The following is a 17,677-nucleotide window of genomic DNA, read 5'->3' as shown; positions in this document are numbered from 1 at the left end:
GTTTTTTGTACATCCGGGCTGTTTTGGTGTTTTCCTCCCAGACTCCGTTGCGGTTCCGGGACCGGCGCCGCCATGACAGGGGGGCCGTAGATAAGGTGTCATGACGGCCGAATCTCTCGTCACCCCTCGACACCTCCCTCGCCTTGGTCTATGCATCGAGATACCCGAGACAAATCACCGACTCTATTTTCGCCCCGATCTCCGTATCTCTTGACCGACGGGTCCTTCTCGCGCCTACTTTCGTAACCGGTTTAACATTGTACTCCGAACACGCGCCGCCGCCATGACAGGGGGGTCGGGGTGGCGCCCGGAGATACGGCGCCCGAATTTCCAGACGATCCTAACGCTATCTCCATGCGTGCCGTTTCGAGCAATAACATAACCCGCTGCACCGAGGTGTCGGAAAAACGCTTATCGTCCTGTCGAGACTTATCTCCGTGGTCGAGAGGACCGTGATTAGACGCTCTCGATAGGCGCCAACTTTCGCCGGAAGGAAGCGCCATCACGTGACCCGCTGCTGCACGCATGCGGCATGCAGCAAGATCACTGTCTCGCAAGACTAGACTAATTTCATGGAAATACGAGATGACGGTATTAACGGCTCACCTTGAAATCTCATTGTTAAGCATATTTTCATCTTCCGCTTCACCGCAATTTACTTCCTACCTGCAATTTCCTGCAACGGTATGCATGCGTATGTTCTTGCTACTTGAATAGCGGCATACACGCGCAGCGCGGGATGGCGGGAAAACAAGACGGCGATGAAAATACGTTCGGTCAGCCGATTAACCAGGTAGGTCAATCGTGAACGAACGCGTCAGTTTGAGGATGATTTTGCGAAGAGAGCGAGGAGGGAGGAAGTGCGCGCCGGGCCTGGCCATGGACCATGCGGAGGCATAGACCCACGCCGGAAGGCTCGTTTCCGTTAGATCGTCTCTAGGAAGCAAGGAGCGCGCACGTGGCGGAAAAGGGCGCATCCGTCATCGCCGCGATGGGCCCGCCCTCTGCATCCAGGGCCCTCAAGGTCATCCTCCTGGGCCAGCCCGGTGTCGGTAAGACAGGTAACGGTCGTTCCGTAGAATCGTGTAGAATTGTCTCATCCTCTCCATCTGATTTCTTTCCTCGGTGAGTTTTAATGCCAAACTCGCTTTTATATCAAGATTCGTATTTTAAGTAACGTACCGATGTACAGGATTTCTTAAATTAATTGATTTCAGCTCTGGCGGTGAGGTTTGCCACGAAGAGGTTCATCGGAGAGTATGACTGCGAAGCTGAGAGGGTCTACAAGGTGGAGGATTCCGGAGGCTCCTGGGAGATCGTGGATCCTCCAGGATGTCCTCCTGGTCCTGTGGAACCAAAGCTGCGCTGGGCGGATGCAATCATTTTGGTATATTCGGTGACCGACCGAGTCAGCTTCGAGGAGACGTCCAGACTGAGGTCTGGGATCCTGGATTTTTTCCTCTTCCGAATGAGGAAGGGTTTCTCTATCTTATGTACCGTTCTTGCATGTAGATTCCTAGTGTCGCATGCCAAGAGAGGCAGGAAGATACCACAAGTGGTCCTGCTCGTGGGGAACAAGGCGGACCTCTCTGGTTCACCCGGAGAGCGTATGGTGGCTAGCTGGGAAGGGCGCAGAAGGGCCGAGGATATCGAAGCTCACGGATTTTATGAGATCTCAGTCCGAGAATCCATCGACCAGGTGAGTTCTCCGAGTTTCCCAGATTCCCCTACATAATTGTATAAATAACAGAAGCAGTTTCCACGTTGCAGTTCCATCCAGAGAATCTACATGCTTCCTAGAAGTTTACTTAGGACATCGTAGAGTACATATTTGATGAAATCCAAGCTAGGGGTCTTTGACCCTTTGCACTTAAACCTGTTCGATCGAAGGGTTAATAACCTGTTAATAAGGTGCGATTCATTTCATTCTCAATTTCCACCTGTTCGGTTCATCCTGGGAGAATAGAAATCCAAGGGTTGAGTGCCATCCAGTTATCTCTATAGGTTTCCAGATAACGAAGCAAGTGCAGTGTGCCGTCTGTATAGAGAACCAACTTCCAGGAACCTCTTCGCCTCGAGTCGGCGTTTCTCCTTGGATCCCTGGCTCTCTCGAGGTGGCGAGAACGGTCGTGAATTGCGGAGAATGTGGGGAAAGTTCGCCCGTAGCCTCGAATCGAGTTGCCCTGTGCACTGAGCCTTATTTTTCTAAGCGGTCTGTTTACAGCAATCCAGTCATGACGTTTACGCGTGATTGCGAGGCCGTAAACAAAATCGATATCGCTCGTTCGGTGTGGAAGCCATCGGGCTCGTGTCACCAGGAAAGCAAACTTTAGCCTCCGGATCTCTCGTTACCAATTCTTGCTCAAAAGCCGAAGCCCGGTCATTATCGGCAAAGCCATCGACACTTCTACCAGACAGTCCAGTATTCTGCAACAGATTACCGCTCCATATTTATCCGAGGCTTAAGTTTGTTGTTCTCCTTATCGCCGTTCGGCTCCGCCGGACACTGGCTCGGCTTCTACCGATTACGATTCGCTCGAATTAATTAAGACAACCCTTAGTCACTGTCCTGTCTACGTAACACAAGGGCCCCCTCGTGGCGGCGTCGAATGCCGGGTCGTTTTGCCGAGTACACACATGCAGTCGAAAACAATTACCGGCCGGCATTATCGAGGGCGTTATCTAACGAAACTTAATCAGGCCCGAGACTTAATCGTGAACAGATCCTGGTCCAAGGGGCGCCTTTGAATAAAATCCACTCCTGAGTGTTTGATCTTAGAGTCCGCTTTATGTTTGCACTTAGTCAGTTCGAAATCCACTCTTGGTTATAATTTTAGCTGGACGAGGTATCGGGACTATTTGTACTCGATGAGAATTCGGATATTTTTTTTTCTCTTTCAAGCGAACATTGGGGAAAAAAAAATTCTCTAAGAGCTCGATCCTGATATTTTGCAGGTGCGGGACATTTTTAAGGACATCTCCAGGCTGTGGATCGAGTCCCAGAATAGTCTGGGGAACCAGAGTAGTCCTTTCCGAGGCCGAGCTTCCACCGATGGCAGGATCGAGACTCAACGCCTCTCTTCCCCGCATTGCTACGGGATTGCCGGAAGGAGATTCAGCATTTCCGCCAGAGGAGCTCCGTAATTTACCCCGATTCTCCTGGCATTCTTGCAGACGATCAAACGGATTCCGACTTGCGAAAAGGGCCATTGACATCTGAACTTGCTGAGGTTTCTGGGCTCTCGGCCATCCGAATGATAAATCGCCCCGGTTATCACGAGAACCTTGAATGAACCGGAGAAACGTGTACGGAAGCTATGATTGATGTAACGAGAACGATGCCGATTAAAAAACTATTTTATTCCGGTCACTTCTAAGTATAAGTCCATCATCGGACAAATCGTCTACCACGGGCTTATGTATTGAATATTTGCAAGTGGCAATTACCGTTGCAAAAGTGGGGCAATTAATCGTTTTCGAGGGTCTATCCATGTCTGATCGCGAGGATCAACGCCTTCGGGTTCTCTGCGTGAATCGCCGATCGGCAACGAGACACGGCATTCGCTGCTGCTCTTCCCACTGGGAAAAAAAAATTGATTCAAGTGATCGGAAGTATAAATTAGTGTTTCCTATTCTCGGGTTTAAAGAAGGAAAATTACCTCGAAGTCTTGACGCACGCTGAACTCCGACGTTCAGTTCTTTGAGGGCTGCCGTGAATTCTCCGTGACTCTTCATTCTGATTTCGTGTTCCCTTATGAGATCACCATTGACGGATCTCAATTGCACGAGTCGCTTCTTCATGTTCTCGACGTCCTCTAATATTCTGGCGTCTTCTAAACGTATCACAAGGTCTTTAAGCTGAGTCAAACCTCCGGCTACCTCGGCTTGGAGCTTCGACTCTACTTCTTTCAGCCCTGAATTTCGAAAACTTTGGAATGAGCGCACGGACATTTTCTAATGCATAAAAATGTAGGGTTAGTTAATTAGGTACGTCCATTCACCTTTAACTCGTTCTAGGGCTTCAGTCATTCTCTGCTCTTCGGTAGGAAATTTAGCTTCGGAGCTGAGCTCTCGCAGACCCAAATAAGTTGCCAGGGACTGAATTATGTCACCAGCAAATGCAGCATCTTCTGTTTCGATGTTTATTTTACCAGTTGGAGTTGATCGGAAACAGTGAATTTTATTGTCTCTGAATCCTCGAAGCCATAACTCGATAGAGCCAGCATTGGGACCCTCCTCGGGTATCTCCAATTCCTCGGAGAGTAAGAAGCACTGGTTCAACCAGAGAATGATTCGCTGAGCTCTTTCTGCGACCTTAACAGTTAAGGTTAACGGTAAAATACTGGGGATTAACGATAAAATAAAATTAAGTTCAATGAATTACATCAGCGATGACGCCATAGCCTTGAATATCTTCAGAGAAATTTTCTGGGTGGCCGGTAACTTCGTACATGCAAAATCTGGGTAGTTGTCGCGTCTGCTCAAAGACCTGTTAAACGTTCAAAATCAGTATGTGGTAAAAAAAAATTATTACTTATTTTCACTTACTTGAAATACATCGGTTCCTGGAGGGCCTACGCAGGCTTTCACATGAATGTCGATAGGTCCATTATTTGGTGGCTTCAGTTCAATCTCCAACTCACCTCTTGGTTTGCTCGGATGAGATACTAGTGTTTCACCTTCGAACACACCTTCTGCAAAGACTATAGCGCAGTACACCTAAAAATATCCCTTCGTTATCGAAAGAATAAAAATGAACTCTTCTGTACTTACTAATAATCCTGGTCCAGAGGCAAAATTAAGGCGCACTGCTCCCCTCGATGAGGAAATGTCAATGATTAATCTACTGTCTTGATAGGTTATACTCGCTCTTTGTTGAAGCTCCAGCTGTAAAGCTTGCTTTTTAAGCATGAGATCACGTTTAATTTCTCCAGCTTCGAGCGTGTCCACCGCAGAACCCGAAGCATAACCTCGTACTGGGTATTTTAAATTATTATACGAAGAAATTAATCGAAGTTATAGCGTTTTGATAGTTTACTTACATTCTCCTGTTGCGGAGAGTATTACCAAATCCGATCTTCCTGTTCTCCGATAATCCGCGTCGATTACGCCAGCAATACCGGCGTTCAATTGAATTCTGAAGATCACATCTCCGGTTTTGGCAGTCCTCGCATCCACTTTTCCACTGCTCCAACCGGTCACCAACTCTGCAATGCCATCACCATTTACATCGAAGCCTCGAATCGCCACGACTCTGTGCTTAGACTGTGAACAAGTGACCATGTTTAAGATTCCTTTAAAATTGAAGCCTGAGAAAGTAAGATATTACTTCCGATGAAACAAAAAATCCACCTTGACTCGCCAGAGCCTCTGATTAGACTCGTAAACTCCAACTGTTCCATTTCTGACGGCATATGCAAATTGTCTGTTTGGAAGTGGAGTCAAAGCTGTAACAGGTGCAGTCTCTTTCATCTCCCAGAGCACCGAGTCTTCCTTCTGAGCTCTGACTTCAAAATCCTCGGTACCAGCCAACAACTGTATTCATGGAAAATTGTTCACCAGTTATCCGACTACAAGTGAAGGCTTATGTCTCTCACCTCGTTACAGCCATCCCCATCGAAGTCAAAGACCATTACAGACGTGACAAGATCTCCCATAACTGTCCAATAAATTTCTGTACCTTGAGAGTCCAAAACAGTCACAGAACAATTACCTCCGATGACCGCTACCTGACTCGACAGCCATCCCAGTTTTCCTATTACTGCGCTGTGTACGCCATCTCTCATCTGTTTGAATTCGAGTCATTTTTCTACTTTCTTATATATTTTTTTTAACACATGCAATCATTAGGATATGATAGTAATGACTGCACCTCTTTGTAAAAAAGATCAGCATTATCCTCTATTAAATATGCTAGAACGTGAGTCGCCGTTCCCACCAAAAGGACATCTCTTTCATCTTCACCAAAGTGCCCCGTACAGAGAGCTGTCACCTGTTACAATTTTTTATAGTACATTTAATAATTTAATTTATGGGCAAAGATGGTTAAAAGTGATTTTTTTAAACCTGTTTTCCAATCTGCAATTTTGCCAATTCTCCACTCCAGGCAAGTTTTCCTTGAGATTGCTCGACTTCGATATTTGACGCAGGCTGTCGGTGAGGACTGTGCACCAGAATGTTCCCACTGGGTGTCGCTGCTGCAAGACATGCATGAGATCCGTCAAACTTTCCACTGACAACATACCCTGGCTGTATAAGTTTTTGTAGTTGCAAGGAAAATGTTGGCATGTTGTCATACAAGTATTCACTAGGGTAGCTACCCACTTGTAACACCGGACACCCTTGCTTTCGTGTTTAATAATGAGTCAATGTATTGATTTTACACTCCCTACAGTACATTTGATTATATCAGGTGAAATCTATAGGCTGTGTTTAGTATACTCAGAAATAACTTCCCACCAAGAAAAATGTCTCAAATATATTCATTAATTTAAAAACGTTAAGCTTTATTACCTTATAAATCAGGTAAACATTTTCTTTATTTATTCCATACGTAACTTCTTTCATTAATTATATTACTTCATTTAATATTAATGCATACGCATATAAATATGAATGCACCCCTTACATTTAAATACTTAGTTGCAACAATGTGTGCCTTGCAAGTATAATATTAATGTCCTTAAATAATATGAACATTCATTGTCTTTGAACACTTCCACCACCACCACCGCCACCAGCCTCTGGATTCGTTGCCGATGTTAGGATGACAAAAATTAATGCAGGAACAATGTATATCCACTGTGAAAGTAACAAATAAAATAGAATCAAAGTAATAATTAGATCCTTATATGCATAGACATCGAGGAAATAAAATTTTAAGGAGAATTACATACATATTTTGCAAGGAATGATCGATTGTCTTTGGTCTCTCCCCTTTCTCTAGCTTCTCGCTCTCTCTCCAATTTCTGGATGTAAGAAGCAGTATCTGGTATTGGACCAGATTCTGTATATTTTACATTAACATTTGTGATCCATGTATCCGATAAAGGATCTTCGTATGAACAGGGACCTAATGAATAAAGGTTTACAGCTATCGGCTCAGCTGCACTATCGAGCCATATAGATATAATGTCTTCTAAGTTTGATCCAAGCAGAAGGCACTGAAAAGATTTCATACAATGCAAATAAAACTAAAATATGATTATAAAATTCTGTTTAAATATGTAAACCATAGTCTTACAGCACGGACAAAACTATGTAGAACGACCTCGCTCCCGGAAGAACTTCGAACCAGCACCCTTAACCGATATGTTCCATCCTGTTCAGCAAGGACCTTTAGCTGCTCGATTTCATAAGGCTTTAAGCTAGATTGGCTAACAGCAAACACTGGGCTACGTATACTGGATACCGTGATATTTCCTCTTTCCTCAAAGTTTGGCACAGGATCGTTGTTTACAGCATGCCATAACCTCAATTGAAGCCAACCATCGTACTCCAATTCCGTCTACATATCCAAAGTCAACATTAATCATTACAAATAGTTCACGAGTTTTAGTTTATATAAACTAGAGATACATAATTACTACACTTACCGCTGATACTAACGCAAATATACTGAGAAGAACGTACGTGACAAGGGAATTCATTTTACTTAATGGAGTGGCTTAGATTCTAAAGAATGACGATGTTTTTAAGATTTACTAGTTTGCAATTAACATTCTTCTCCGATTACTAATTTATAGACTGTTTTGATACACCGTCACATCAAATCATTTGCACAGTGGCTCCTCGTTCGCCAACTTTGAGGTTAGACTTCGTTTCAACGCGAATCATGGAAACATAGTTACCAATAAAAGAATTAAAAAATTTCTCTGTGAGACGATTTCTGCGATCACAACGCCGCCTAAGTTACTAGCCTGTCTTCAAATTTCACAGAGAGTGATATCCAGTCTAGGTTAGATTTGAACCCACTGCCAACAGCCGGTATCGCCATCTTGTTTATTTCATCAGCAGGGAGTAGAGTCGAGGAACGCGAGACGCCGTAGCGTTTTTAAGTTTTTTTTACGTATGAGTCTTAATAGTGACTTGTAAAATGTCTCATACCGGAAGAAACGAGTGCAGGATTTACGTGGGCAATTTGCCGCCTGATATAAGGACGAAAGACATTCAGGATCTCTTTTACAAATTCGGCAAAGTTACATTTGTTGACTTGAAAAACCGAAGGGGACCGCCATTCGCTTTCGTTGAGTTCGACGACCCAAGGTGTCTTTTATCTTGCCCTAATAAAACGATTTAGTTATGATTTCTGCGATTAGGCGTATCGCGCCACGATGGCCTGTCGTGAGAGATGCTTATCGCGCGTTTTTCCGCCGTTAGGATAGCAGCCATTGTTGCGCAATTTAAACTCGTGTTTTAGTCAAAATAGGTTATGAATATTAATCTTTAAGCTCGCGTTTTAACAGCTCAAAATATTCTCTCATTACTTCTTATTACAAAATACTTAGAACTTTATGCAATAATTCCTGAACAACAAACTCCAACAATTCCTGATACCAAGGTTGAAGCGTGGCTTAACTTGTTTAATTGCATTATCTATTCTGACACCGTTAACTGCCAGTTAATCAGTAAAGTAGTTTTTTTTCCTATTTACAGAGACGCCGAAGATGCAGTTCATGCAAGAGATGGATATGACTACGACGGTTACAGATTACGGGTGGAATTTCCTAGAGGTGGTGGTCCTAGCAATAACTTTCGAGGGGGACGTGGTGCAGGGGACAGTGGACGAGGTGGTCGTGGGGAGATGAGCAATTCGCGTGGTCGAGGACCGCCTGCACGTCGATCCCAGTACAGAGTTCTCGTTACCGGCTTGCCTCCTTCGGGCAGCTGGCAGGACTTAAAGGATCACATGCGCGAAGCTGGAGACGTGTGCTTTGCGGATGTGTACAAAGATGGTACAGGGGTTGTCGAGTTTTTACGTTATGAGGACATGAAGTATGCCGTAAAAAAATTGGATGACTCCCGATTTAGGTCACACGAGGTAAATAAGTGTTGGTGGAGATCTTTTGCAGGTTTTCTATATAAATGGCATGAAATGCTTAATGAATTGTTGAGGTAGATCAATGAAAATTTGCGTTTCTTTGTTAAAGGGTGATGTGACGTACATTCGGGTAAAGGAAAATCATACCGGGGGTGACAGAGGTCGCAGCGAAGATCGTGAAAGGGGTAGAAGCCGTTCACGAAGTTACAGTCCTCGACGACGTGGTTCGCCTACTTATTCACCACTGCGTCGCTACTCGCGATCACGTTCCCGCTCCAGGTCTCGTTCTTACGACTAGTGTGTACGTATATGCTTCACATGGTAATATAAGGAGAGGTTTACTCACGTTTCTCTTTATGCATTTCATTATTGCTGATTTGAGTACTTCAAAGAAGAGCATCTTTCCAATCCAAATACATTTCAAGTATCGACCATGCAGCGATTAAATCTCTGACATCTCCTTTCCGAGAGATCTTATTTGGCAATACAGCTGAAGTTTGGAATGGTACGTCGGTGAATCATTTCTTTTCTCCTTTCTTTGCTCGGAACGAGCTTATGTGAAATGGAAAATAATTTCTGACTATCGATCGCTACATTAGATAGAATAACGTTATAAGACGTGACGGAACATTCCAAATTTCAGTGATGCGATTTGACATGCGAATGGTACATGCATAGTTATTAAAAAACTCAACAAAGTAGGATTATCAGTAACGAAGTACTTAAATTGAAGTGGGAAGCCTATTCCTTTGACGTCCACAAAACTATCCATCGCCAGGACGCCAAACTCGGTCGCATTTCAAACCAGCAATAATTGAAACATACTCTGCTTAATCAGACATTAATATCATTCATACTCTTCAAAGTAATAAGGCATCGGCAGTCAACGAGTGGACATTATCTCCTATGGATTTACCATTCTATTTTCAAAGTGAATCACGCTCATGTCAGAGACACTCGACTGCTTACGAGAGAGAAATTGTTTACACGTTGTATTAAAATGATTATCCTTCGGGAGCCACATTCCGATAAGCTACTCTCGATTCGCTCTGACCAACTGTTGCGTGTACAAAGTGTGAGAGAATCTTTAACCGAGGTTACGCATTGCGTACAAGGATCTTGCACGGGTCGAGCGAGATCTTCCAAGTTTAAAATTCCACACAAACATATGTAAAAGGAAAGGTATCGGTAACTATTAACTCATGGACCATTACTTAATTTTCGTGGAACAGAATTTACCAATTTAAGGGAATTATGTCGTAGTAGGATAATTATTCCAATGACCGGTGCAAGATCCGCAATGAAATCAGACCGGACCGCGGTCTTCTCTCTCGATTCACCCTAACGATCACGTAAATGTGAGATTAACGGTAACAATTGACAGGAGCATGTAAATACTCACTTGTTCATAATTAATGTCGACGTTTTAGCCGTCACTCGAGGGGAGAGTGAGTGGGAAAAAAAAGATGAAAAAGGAAAAAAAAAACGAGGAAATCGAAAATACGCCACTCTACAAAATACGGGGACGAAAAGCGTGGCTTGCGAAAGCGATATATCCAGTACAAGAAATTAATCCTCTCCCCGGTAATCGGGGGAACAAGTAATGCACTGCTTAATAATTACAGTACAGAGAGAGATTGAGAGACAAAGCTAGAGAAAGTGAGAGAGAAAGAGAAACGATAGAGAGAGAGACGGCAGCCACTACAGAACACTATTTTGTCATCGTTCCTCCTGTTTCCCCGCTGTCCTCGAAATTACCATACTTGTTACCGTATTGTTAAAGAGATCTCTCGAACGCACCCACACCAAATGTATGCCACTGTACACATTTGTAAATATGCAATCCACTTTAAACTACGAGGAAGACATACGAGAAGGGACGATTAACGGCGGGTCCTCTCGTCCCGGTCTCGAGTTCCCGAGGGAGAGGAGTCGGTCGAGACGAGAGGACACCCGTAGAATGTTTAACGGGAACACTTCGCGGCCGGTCCTTCGGAAGGACTCGCCCCGAGGGACGATAGTCCAGACACATATACACCAAAAAGGTAGAAAGAAAGAAATGGAAATAACGACCCCTTAGCGCCCAACCAAGTGTCCCCGTCGACATACGTTCAGTCCCATAACGAGAGATCATATTTTCATCTCATGATACCCTGCAAGCCCGGTCGCTGTTAATCGCCCAACGGGCGATCCCCCTCACGCCTGGAAACTCGAGATCACCGATGACAATGTTAAAGAGGTCGTTGAAGAATTCTAACGAGGCTCGAGGGGATCGTCCTTAGGCGCCGAGTCGAGCGGCGGTCGGACTCGCAGACTATGCTAAACGGGTAATCACTTAAGGCATACTAATGTATTTTTTCTTCTTTTGTATATTGGATTGGATTGTAACACAATGAATGAAAACACTGAAACCCACCCGAGGTCTTACTCTCTTCGATGGATAGAAGGGGCGCCCGTTCGGCTCGGATCGGAAGGATTTCGCTTTGCGGAGATGGACGGGTGAGACGCGTTGATTGAGGAGAGGATTTTGCGATTCCGGAGAGGAGAAACTAACAGGAAGGAAGGAGAGAACGAGATAAATATATATATATACATATATAAATATACGGAGAGCAAGAGAGCGAGAGGGAGAGACTGCGCTACGTTGCAACGGGAATAATCGGATATCAGGAGGATCAGGATGCAGGACGCGAGGATCAGGATAGAAGAGGAGACGTGTGTGGATTCGGGACGTCCATCGGGACAGGACTCGCGATTCAAGGATCCCCGGCTTAGCTGGATTCTTCGTGGATAGACTCGCGACCGATTCCCCACTCCTTGCGAGGGAGCTCTCCGGGAAGGACAGTGACGCGATCGCCGATAGACCTCGCGGGGTTATCTCCTTTGTTTTCCGTATTTTTTTTTTTTTTTAATCCTTCTCTCTCTCTGTGAACACCTTGTGCAGTTCGATATTGAATATTAATTACGGATTTCGCAAGAGGATGGATCGGAGCGCCCGACGACACGGACAGGACATAGAGTTTTAGGATTTGGACGCACTTAGGATCTCTCTCTCAGCGAACACTCGCGGCTAAAAGCGATTCTCGGATGCGGAACGGAAGGACGCGGTGAGGACCTCCTTTGGAATCTCGGATCTGGACGGAAGGAGGCGACGAACTCGTCCTCGGAGGAGGATTCGCAGGATCGTTCGGCGTCGATCGGGATGGCAGGGATTTCGGAGTCGCGTCTCTTGCGCGGGAGACGTGTCTTAGAGGAGCTCAGGAATATATCAATCCGGAGGACCAGGATCTTCCCTGGGATAGCGCCGTGTCTTAGAGGAGCAGGAGTCAATCCGGGGAATCGCTGGGATAGGTTTCCTAGGTCGGATCTACGCGGGATCCTTCGATTCATCTCTGGATAAGGAAAAAAGTCATTTCGCCTCGGCGCGGTCGGATCTTGGACCTCTCAAGGTATTTTAGCGTAAGGTGCTCTGTATTTTTTTTTTCTCCCCATCATTCCTCGGCGGATCCTTGTCGCCTCCCGATTTGCATGCCTCGTTCTTTTTCTTCCTCTTTTCGTTCTTTCTCTTTCACTCCTCTCCTTTTTCCAGCGTCTCCGGATGGTAGAGACGGAGCGTACCGAAACGTCGGGCTTGCATGGTAAGGATACTCTTCCCATCGGTTTCCTTCGTTTCACGGTGTGGTGGTCTCACGGTTTCCGCCTCGTTGTCCAAGTGACTCTTCTCCCGGAATTACGAGAGGGTCGCGGTTAATATCCCCGTGGAAGGTGTCGCAAGATAAAGCGTTAAAGAGATACCGTTCGCTTAAGCACTTTCTGCACTCGCTCCGCACCCTCTGCTTGACGAGAACCTCGACCTGCATGTGAGCCTCCTCCTTGACTCGTCCAATTTTGCATGCCCGACCCTCCTGTCACTGTTCACCGTGTAATCTGAAGATTTCAGCTCGTCAATAAACGTCTCTTGAAAAGGAAAGCTCGTCTCTCTTCCTGCGTACCTTTCCTTCCCCGGCGAATGCATCTTTTCTTCCAGGATAGGTGAGTTAAACTCGGTCCTCCCGATGATAAATCTTGGCGAGAGTCCTTTCTTCGGAGGACCTCGGCGATTTAACTTTCCTGCGATATCGCGTCGAGGTTCGGGAAGGGAAAAAATATCCACCCAGAAACCGCGGTTGGAAATCCTGTTTGCGGTGGATCCTCAGTGGAGGTCATCCTTGCGAACGGTCTCGAGCCCAGGACTGTCGGTACGAGGAGGTCCGGAAGGGTTTGAGCGTCTCGGCCTAGAGGAACCTGGACCACATCCTGGACAAACATCCTCTAGATTTGGTATATAAATTGGCTCGCAGTGCTCGAGTGCAGGAAAGTGCAAGTCCTTTTGCCGCAACATGTCTCGAGGAGTTACGGATTTGCTGTACCTGTTCGACAGACCCTCGGAGCCGGTCTTCGTGCCCCGAGGAGAGAACAACGTCTCCTTCGACATCCCCGGATCCTACGTGGTGAGATGGGTTTACCTCTTGTATCTTCTCGTATAATCGGCCTACGTTCCTTGAATTATTTCTTCCGTTCTGCTCCTCCCAGGCGGACAGATACCGCAGCAATGCCGTGGAAATTCTGAACCGCTTCGGCGAAGGAACCATCGAGAAGATCCCCGTAAAGGAGGTGTCCTTGCCCTCGTTCGACTTCGCCCAGCAGCTCGGTCGCAGGGAGAATTTCTCTCTGTTCATCCCGAAGCATCGCAAGGTGGCCGGGAGACTGGTGGAGATCCTGATGGGTATGCGCAACTACGAGGACTTCCTCTCGGCCTCGGTCTTCTGCCACGACCGGGTGAACCCCTACCTCTACATCTACTGCCTCTCGGTGGCGATCCTGCATCGTCCCGACACCCAGAATCTGCCTCTGCCTTCCCATTGCGAGGTCTTCCCCGACAAGTACGTCGACAGCGGGATCTTCGCCAAGGCCCGCGAAGAGGCCAACGTCGTCCCGGCTGGATCCAGGGTGGGTTGAGCTGAAAAAAAAATGGCACGTCGGTTTCCGTAAAGATTGTACACCCCGACGCTTTCCTCAGATCCCAATAGAGATCCCGAGGGACTACACGGCGTCCGACCTGGACGAAGAGCACAAGGTGGCCTACTTCAGGGAGGACCTGGGCGTCAATCTGCACCACTGGCACTGGCACCTGGTGTATCCGTTCACGGGACCTCGGCAGATCGTGCAGAAGGATCGGCGCGGCGAGCTCCTCTATTACATGCACCAGCAGATCCAGGCCAGGTACAACTTCGAGAGGTTCTGCAACGGCCTCGGCAGGGTGAAGAGATGGAACAACTGGCGGGACCCCATCCCGGAGGCGTACTTCCCGAAGCTGGACAGCCTGGTAGCCAGCAGGTCCTGGCCGGCCAGGCCGGCTAACGCGGTCCTCAAGGACGTCAATCGCCCCGCTGACCAGATCCAGGTCGACATCCAGGACATGGAGAGGTGGAGGGACCGAATCTACGAGGTCATCCAGACGGGGGCGATCTTGAACGTGAGACGAGATTCAGAGATTCAGAGATTTTAGGTGAAACTCGAGGAAGAGAGTTCACCACTGACCGTCGTTTTCCACAGGACAAGGGCGAGAGGGTGCCCCTGACGGAGACGGGCGGCATCGACCTCCTCGGTGACATCATGGAGGCTTCCATCCTCTCGCCGAATCCAAACCTCTACGGAGACCTGCACAATTTCATGCACGTAACCCTGTCCTACGTCCACGACCCGGACCACCGGTACCTGGAGTCCTTCTCTCCCATCGGCGATCCATCCACGACCATGAGGGATCCGGTCTTCTATCGGCTTCACCAGTACGTGGAGGACGTGTTCCAACAGCACAAGCGCACCCTGCAGCCGTACACGCAGCAGCAGCTAGGGTACCCTGACGTTCGCGTAACAGGTGCTTCCCTGAAAATAGTTTATTTAATTTATTTCAGTTTAAATGAATTATGGAATCCGCTTACCGATGGAGAGGTCTTTTCTCGTAGACGCCGAGATCGTAACGCCGAATGCGTCGAAGAACGTCCTGTCGACTTTCTGGCAGCAGAGCGACGTGGACATGTCCCGAGGGCTGGACTTCGTTCCCAGGGGATCCGTCCTGGCGAGGTACACCCACTTGCAGCACGTTCCGTACGTCTATCGCATCAAGGTCGTTAATCAAAGCCGAACGCTAAAGCTGGGCACCTGCAGGATCTACATGAGCCCGAAGACCGACGAGCGGGGCCTGCCCATGCCGTTCAGGGACCAGAAGAACTTCATGATCGAGCTGGACAAATTCACCGTCTCCTGTAAAAAAAACATATTCTCAACTCTATTACACTTGGTATCGGTACCTCCCGCTTGATTTGCTCACACTTCTTCCTGGACGTTCCCAGTGAAACCGGGGGAGAACCAGGTCGAGCGTAAATCCGACGAATCCAGCGTAACCATCCCCTTCGAGAGGACCTTCCGCAACCTGGACGCGGGCAGACCCACCGACGTCGCCCAGCTGGAGGAATTTAATTTCTGCGGGTGCGGATGGCCCCAGCACATGCTCATCCCTAAGGGCACCAAAGAAGGCTTGCGGTCCGAACTGTTCGTCATGATCTCCAACTACGACAACGACAAGGTGCTCTGCGCCCTGAAATGCATCATTTAAGTTAACACCAATTTTCTTCCTGCTCTTTCCAAGACTTACGAGGTGGTTGCTCTCTTCCAGGTGGAGCAGAACGTGGAGGGTAGGTGCGTGAACGCGATGAGCTACTGCGGGATCAGGAACAAGAAGTACCCCGACGCCAGGCCGATGGGCTTCCCGTTCGACCGCTGGCCTCGAGAGGGTGTCGAGACTCTGAACCAGTTCCTGACCCCGAACATGATCGTCAAGGATGTCACCATTCGCCACAGAGACGAAGTCCTGAAGCGACCCGTCGACAATGCCGTGTAAATTAATCCTCTCGTTTCTCCGGATAATCCATCCGGATTGGTTTCAGCCCCAGCTTCTCCTCGCAATTTTTCCTTATCTCTTCTGCGCCTTTCCACGAGGGTTTCCTCGACTATCTAAAGCCAATAAACGATATACGCGCCGAGATGTGTATCAAGGATCGAGTTCCGCCCGGCGACCCATCCCAAGTCGGACCCAGGCGCCTCGCTTAACTTGGAGAACGCGTAGTGGTATAAAAAATGGTCTTAAATTTGGAAAACGACCCAGATCATGGGGAAACGTTCTCCGTTTACTTTGCCGTCTGTTAACACGGAGTAGACCTTACGTTCCAGTTAAACATCGGCTGGAGGTTGCCGCTCGGTTCACCGCAAGGGGATTGCGTTTCCGCCAGTCAATGGCTAGTTTTTTGCGGTATCGGTGTCTCCGAGGGGTGTTGGTTTCATCGCTTATATTCGATCCGATTGCGCGCTTATGCGTGGAGCTTTCGCTGGTATTCTCCTCGCGAACGGGAGATCGTCAAGACGGAGGATGGAACGCTGGACCGGGAAGGTGGCCGTCGTAACCGGGGCGAGCGCCGGCATCGGGGCCTCCATCGTTCGCCAACTGCTCGACAACGGTACGCCCGTGTATTTTTTTTTTTTTTCTTACAGCTATTGACTACAATTAACGTTCAATTGTAATTGCATCCAGGGCTGGTGGTGGTAGGCCTTGCCAGAAGAGCGGAGAAGATCAAGGACCTAGCCAGGACCCCGGAGGAGGCCAAGGAGAAGCTCCACGCCGTCGAGTGCGACGTCACGAAGGAGGACCAAGTCGTTTGCGCCTTCTCCTGGGTGAGGGAACACCTCGGCACGGTCGACGTCCTCGTGAACAACGCCGGACTCGCTAAGGAAACTTCTCTTAGTGGTATTTCCGGATTTCTTAGTTCTAGACACTTTACGCAGGGCCCTGATTTAATTTCTTTCGATTATAAACAACGTTCCAGACGGAGACCTGGAGGACTGGCGCGCCGTCTTCGACGTCAACGTCTTCGGCTTGTGCCTGTGCACTCGCGAGGCCGTCAGGGCGATGCGAGAGCGTAACGAGGGATTAGTCGTGAATATTAACAGCTTCGCCGGGGAACGAGTGCCCGCGATTCCTGGTTTTGGCGTTTATCCAGCCTCGAAAAGAGCCACGACGGGGCTGATCCAAACGCTTCGCCATGAACTCCTCGGCACGGAGATACGGATCACGGTAATCCTCATTCCCTCGCGAGGGACTCTAGAAGTAATTACTAATTACTAATTTCACAATACTTGCAGAGCATCTCTCCGGGCCTGGTGGCAACGGAGCTCATGGCTAAGTACTCGACGTTCTCCGAAGAGGCCATGGCAGCCACGCCGGTTCTGTTGCCCCAGGATGTCGCGGCAGCGATTTCATACGTTTTATCAACGCCACCACACGTCCTGGTAAAGGATATCCGACCCACTCTATTTTTACCTTGAAAATGAACGCGGCTTTTCTTTTTATTCCAGGTGCAAGAAATTACTCTTCGCCCCGTAGGCGAGACCTGGTGAACGGATTGGATCCTCCGCTGCAGCGTTGATCGTTTCTAAAAGGTCTAACGATATCGCATTTTCTCGGTGACGGAATGTATCGACCAATAAACCATATGAAACCTGTCGCTATTAAATCCGTCTATGCCTGATCGCTTTCATTGGCTG

The 17,677-nt window shown here is 47.7% G+C and overlaps 6 protein-coding genes across 9 annotated transcripts; 4 read left to right on the top strand and 2 right to left on the bottom strand.

Annotated features, from left to right (window-relative positions):
- Positions 1–637: 637 nt before the first annotated feature.
- LOC105699569 (ras-related and estrogen-regulated growth inhibitor) lies at positions 638–3,172 on the top strand. The gene is made up of 4 exons (XM_012424690.2): positions 638–1,061; positions 1,218–1,437; positions 1,513–1,699; positions 2,956–3,172. The coding sequence occupies exons 1-4, from the start codon at positions 992–994 to the stop codon at positions 3,142–3,144; spliced, it is 666 nt and encodes a 221-aa protein (XP_012280113.1). The 5' UTR covers positions 638–991; the 3' UTR covers positions 3,145–3,172.
- Positions 3,173–3,426: 254 nt separating this feature from the next.
- Positions 3,427–6,288, bottom strand: LOC105699567 (Bardet-Biedl syndrome 2 protein homolog). Its single transcript, XM_012424688.1, has 11 exons — positions 6,067–6,288; positions 5,873–5,992; positions 5,598–5,786; positions 5,353–5,535; positions 5,043–5,265; positions 4,774–4,976; positions 4,549–4,719; positions 4,385–4,489; positions 4,002–4,314; positions 3,660–3,914; positions 3,427–3,579 (listed from the first exon to the last, which is right to left on the bottom strand). The coding sequence occupies exons 1-11, from the start codon at positions 6,286–6,288 to the stop codon at positions 3,485–3,487; spliced, it is 2,079 nt and encodes a 692-aa protein (XP_012280111.1). The 3' UTR covers positions 3,427–3,484.
- Positions 6,289–6,481: 193 nt separating this feature from the next.
- On the bottom strand, positions 6,482–7,826 carry LOC105699568 (ER membrane protein complex subunit 10). Its single transcript, XM_012424689.2, has 4 exons — positions 7,596–7,826; positions 7,244–7,507; positions 6,897–7,163; positions 6,482–6,801 (listed from the first exon to the last, which is right to left on the bottom strand). The coding sequence occupies exons 1-4, from the start codon at positions 7,647–7,649 to the stop codon at positions 6,700–6,702; spliced, it is 687 nt and encodes a 228-aa protein (XP_012280112.1). The 5' UTR covers positions 7,650–7,826; the 3' UTR covers positions 6,482–6,699.
- A 193-nt stretch (positions 7,827–8,019) lies between these two features.
- LOC105699469 (serine/arginine-rich splicing factor 1A) lies at positions 8,020–11,604 on the top strand. Of its 2 annotated transcripts, XM_012424482.2 has the most exons (4): positions 8,020–8,265; positions 8,656–9,040; positions 9,150–9,341; positions 11,485–11,604. In XM_012424482.2, exons 1-3 carry the CDS (start codon positions 8,096–8,098, stop codon positions 9,336–9,338), a joined length of 744 nt encoding a protein of 247 aa, XP_012279905.1. In that variant the 5' UTR covers positions 8,020–8,095; the 3' UTR covers positions 9,339–9,341; positions 11,485–11,604. The 2 variants fall into 2 exon arrangements, with proteins under 2 accessions (XP_012279905.1, XP_012279903.1); XM_012424480.1 differs by lacking the exon at positions 11,485–11,604 and having other exon boundaries at positions 9,150–11,455.
- A 142-nt stretch (positions 11,605–11,746) lies between these two features.
- On the top strand, positions 11,747–16,257 carry LOC105699467 (phenoloxidase 2-like). Of its 3 annotated transcripts, none has more exons than XM_012424477.1 (8): positions 11,747–12,489; positions 12,630–13,530; positions 13,613–14,029; positions 14,100–14,555; positions 14,636–14,957; positions 15,046–15,345; positions 15,433–15,665; positions 15,756–16,257. In XM_012424477.1, the coding sequence occupies exons 2-8, from the start codon at positions 13,420–13,422 to the stop codon at positions 15,978–15,980; spliced, it is 2,064 nt and encodes a 687-aa protein (XP_012279900.1). In that variant the 5' UTR covers positions 11,747–12,489; positions 12,630–13,419; the 3' UTR covers positions 15,981–16,257. The 3 variants fall into 3 exon arrangements, with proteins under 3 accessions (XP_012279900.1, XP_012279899.1, XP_012279901.1); XM_012424476.1 differs by having other exon boundaries at positions 11,747–12,900; positions 12,974–13,530; XM_012424478.2 differs by lacking the exon at positions 11,747–12,489 and having other exon boundaries at positions 13,206–13,527.
- Positions 16,258–16,358: 101 nt separating this feature from the next.
- On the top strand, positions 16,359–17,660 carry LOC105699468 (farnesol dehydrogenase-like). Its single transcript, XM_012424479.2, has 5 exons — positions 16,359–16,593; positions 16,668–16,880; positions 16,960–17,207; positions 17,276–17,422; positions 17,489–17,660. Exons 1-5 carry the CDS (start codon positions 16,449–16,451, stop codon positions 17,528–17,530), a joined length of 795 nt encoding a protein of 264 aa, XP_012279902.1. The 5' UTR covers positions 16,359–16,448; the 3' UTR covers positions 17,531–17,660.
- Positions 17,661–17,677: the final 17 nt, after the last annotated feature.

Source organism: Orussus abietinus, unplaced genomic scaffold (genome assembly GCF_000612105.2).
Source record: "Orussus abietinus isolate OABI.00-Male unplaced genomic scaffold, Oabi_2.0 scaffold8, whole genome shotgun sequence".
Taxonomy (NCBI): domain Eukaryota; kingdom Metazoa; phylum Arthropoda; class Insecta; order Hymenoptera; family Orussidae; genus Orussus; species Orussus abietinus.
Note: the sequence above shows the minus strand (reverse complement) of the source record. Positions and strands in the feature narration are given on the sequence as shown.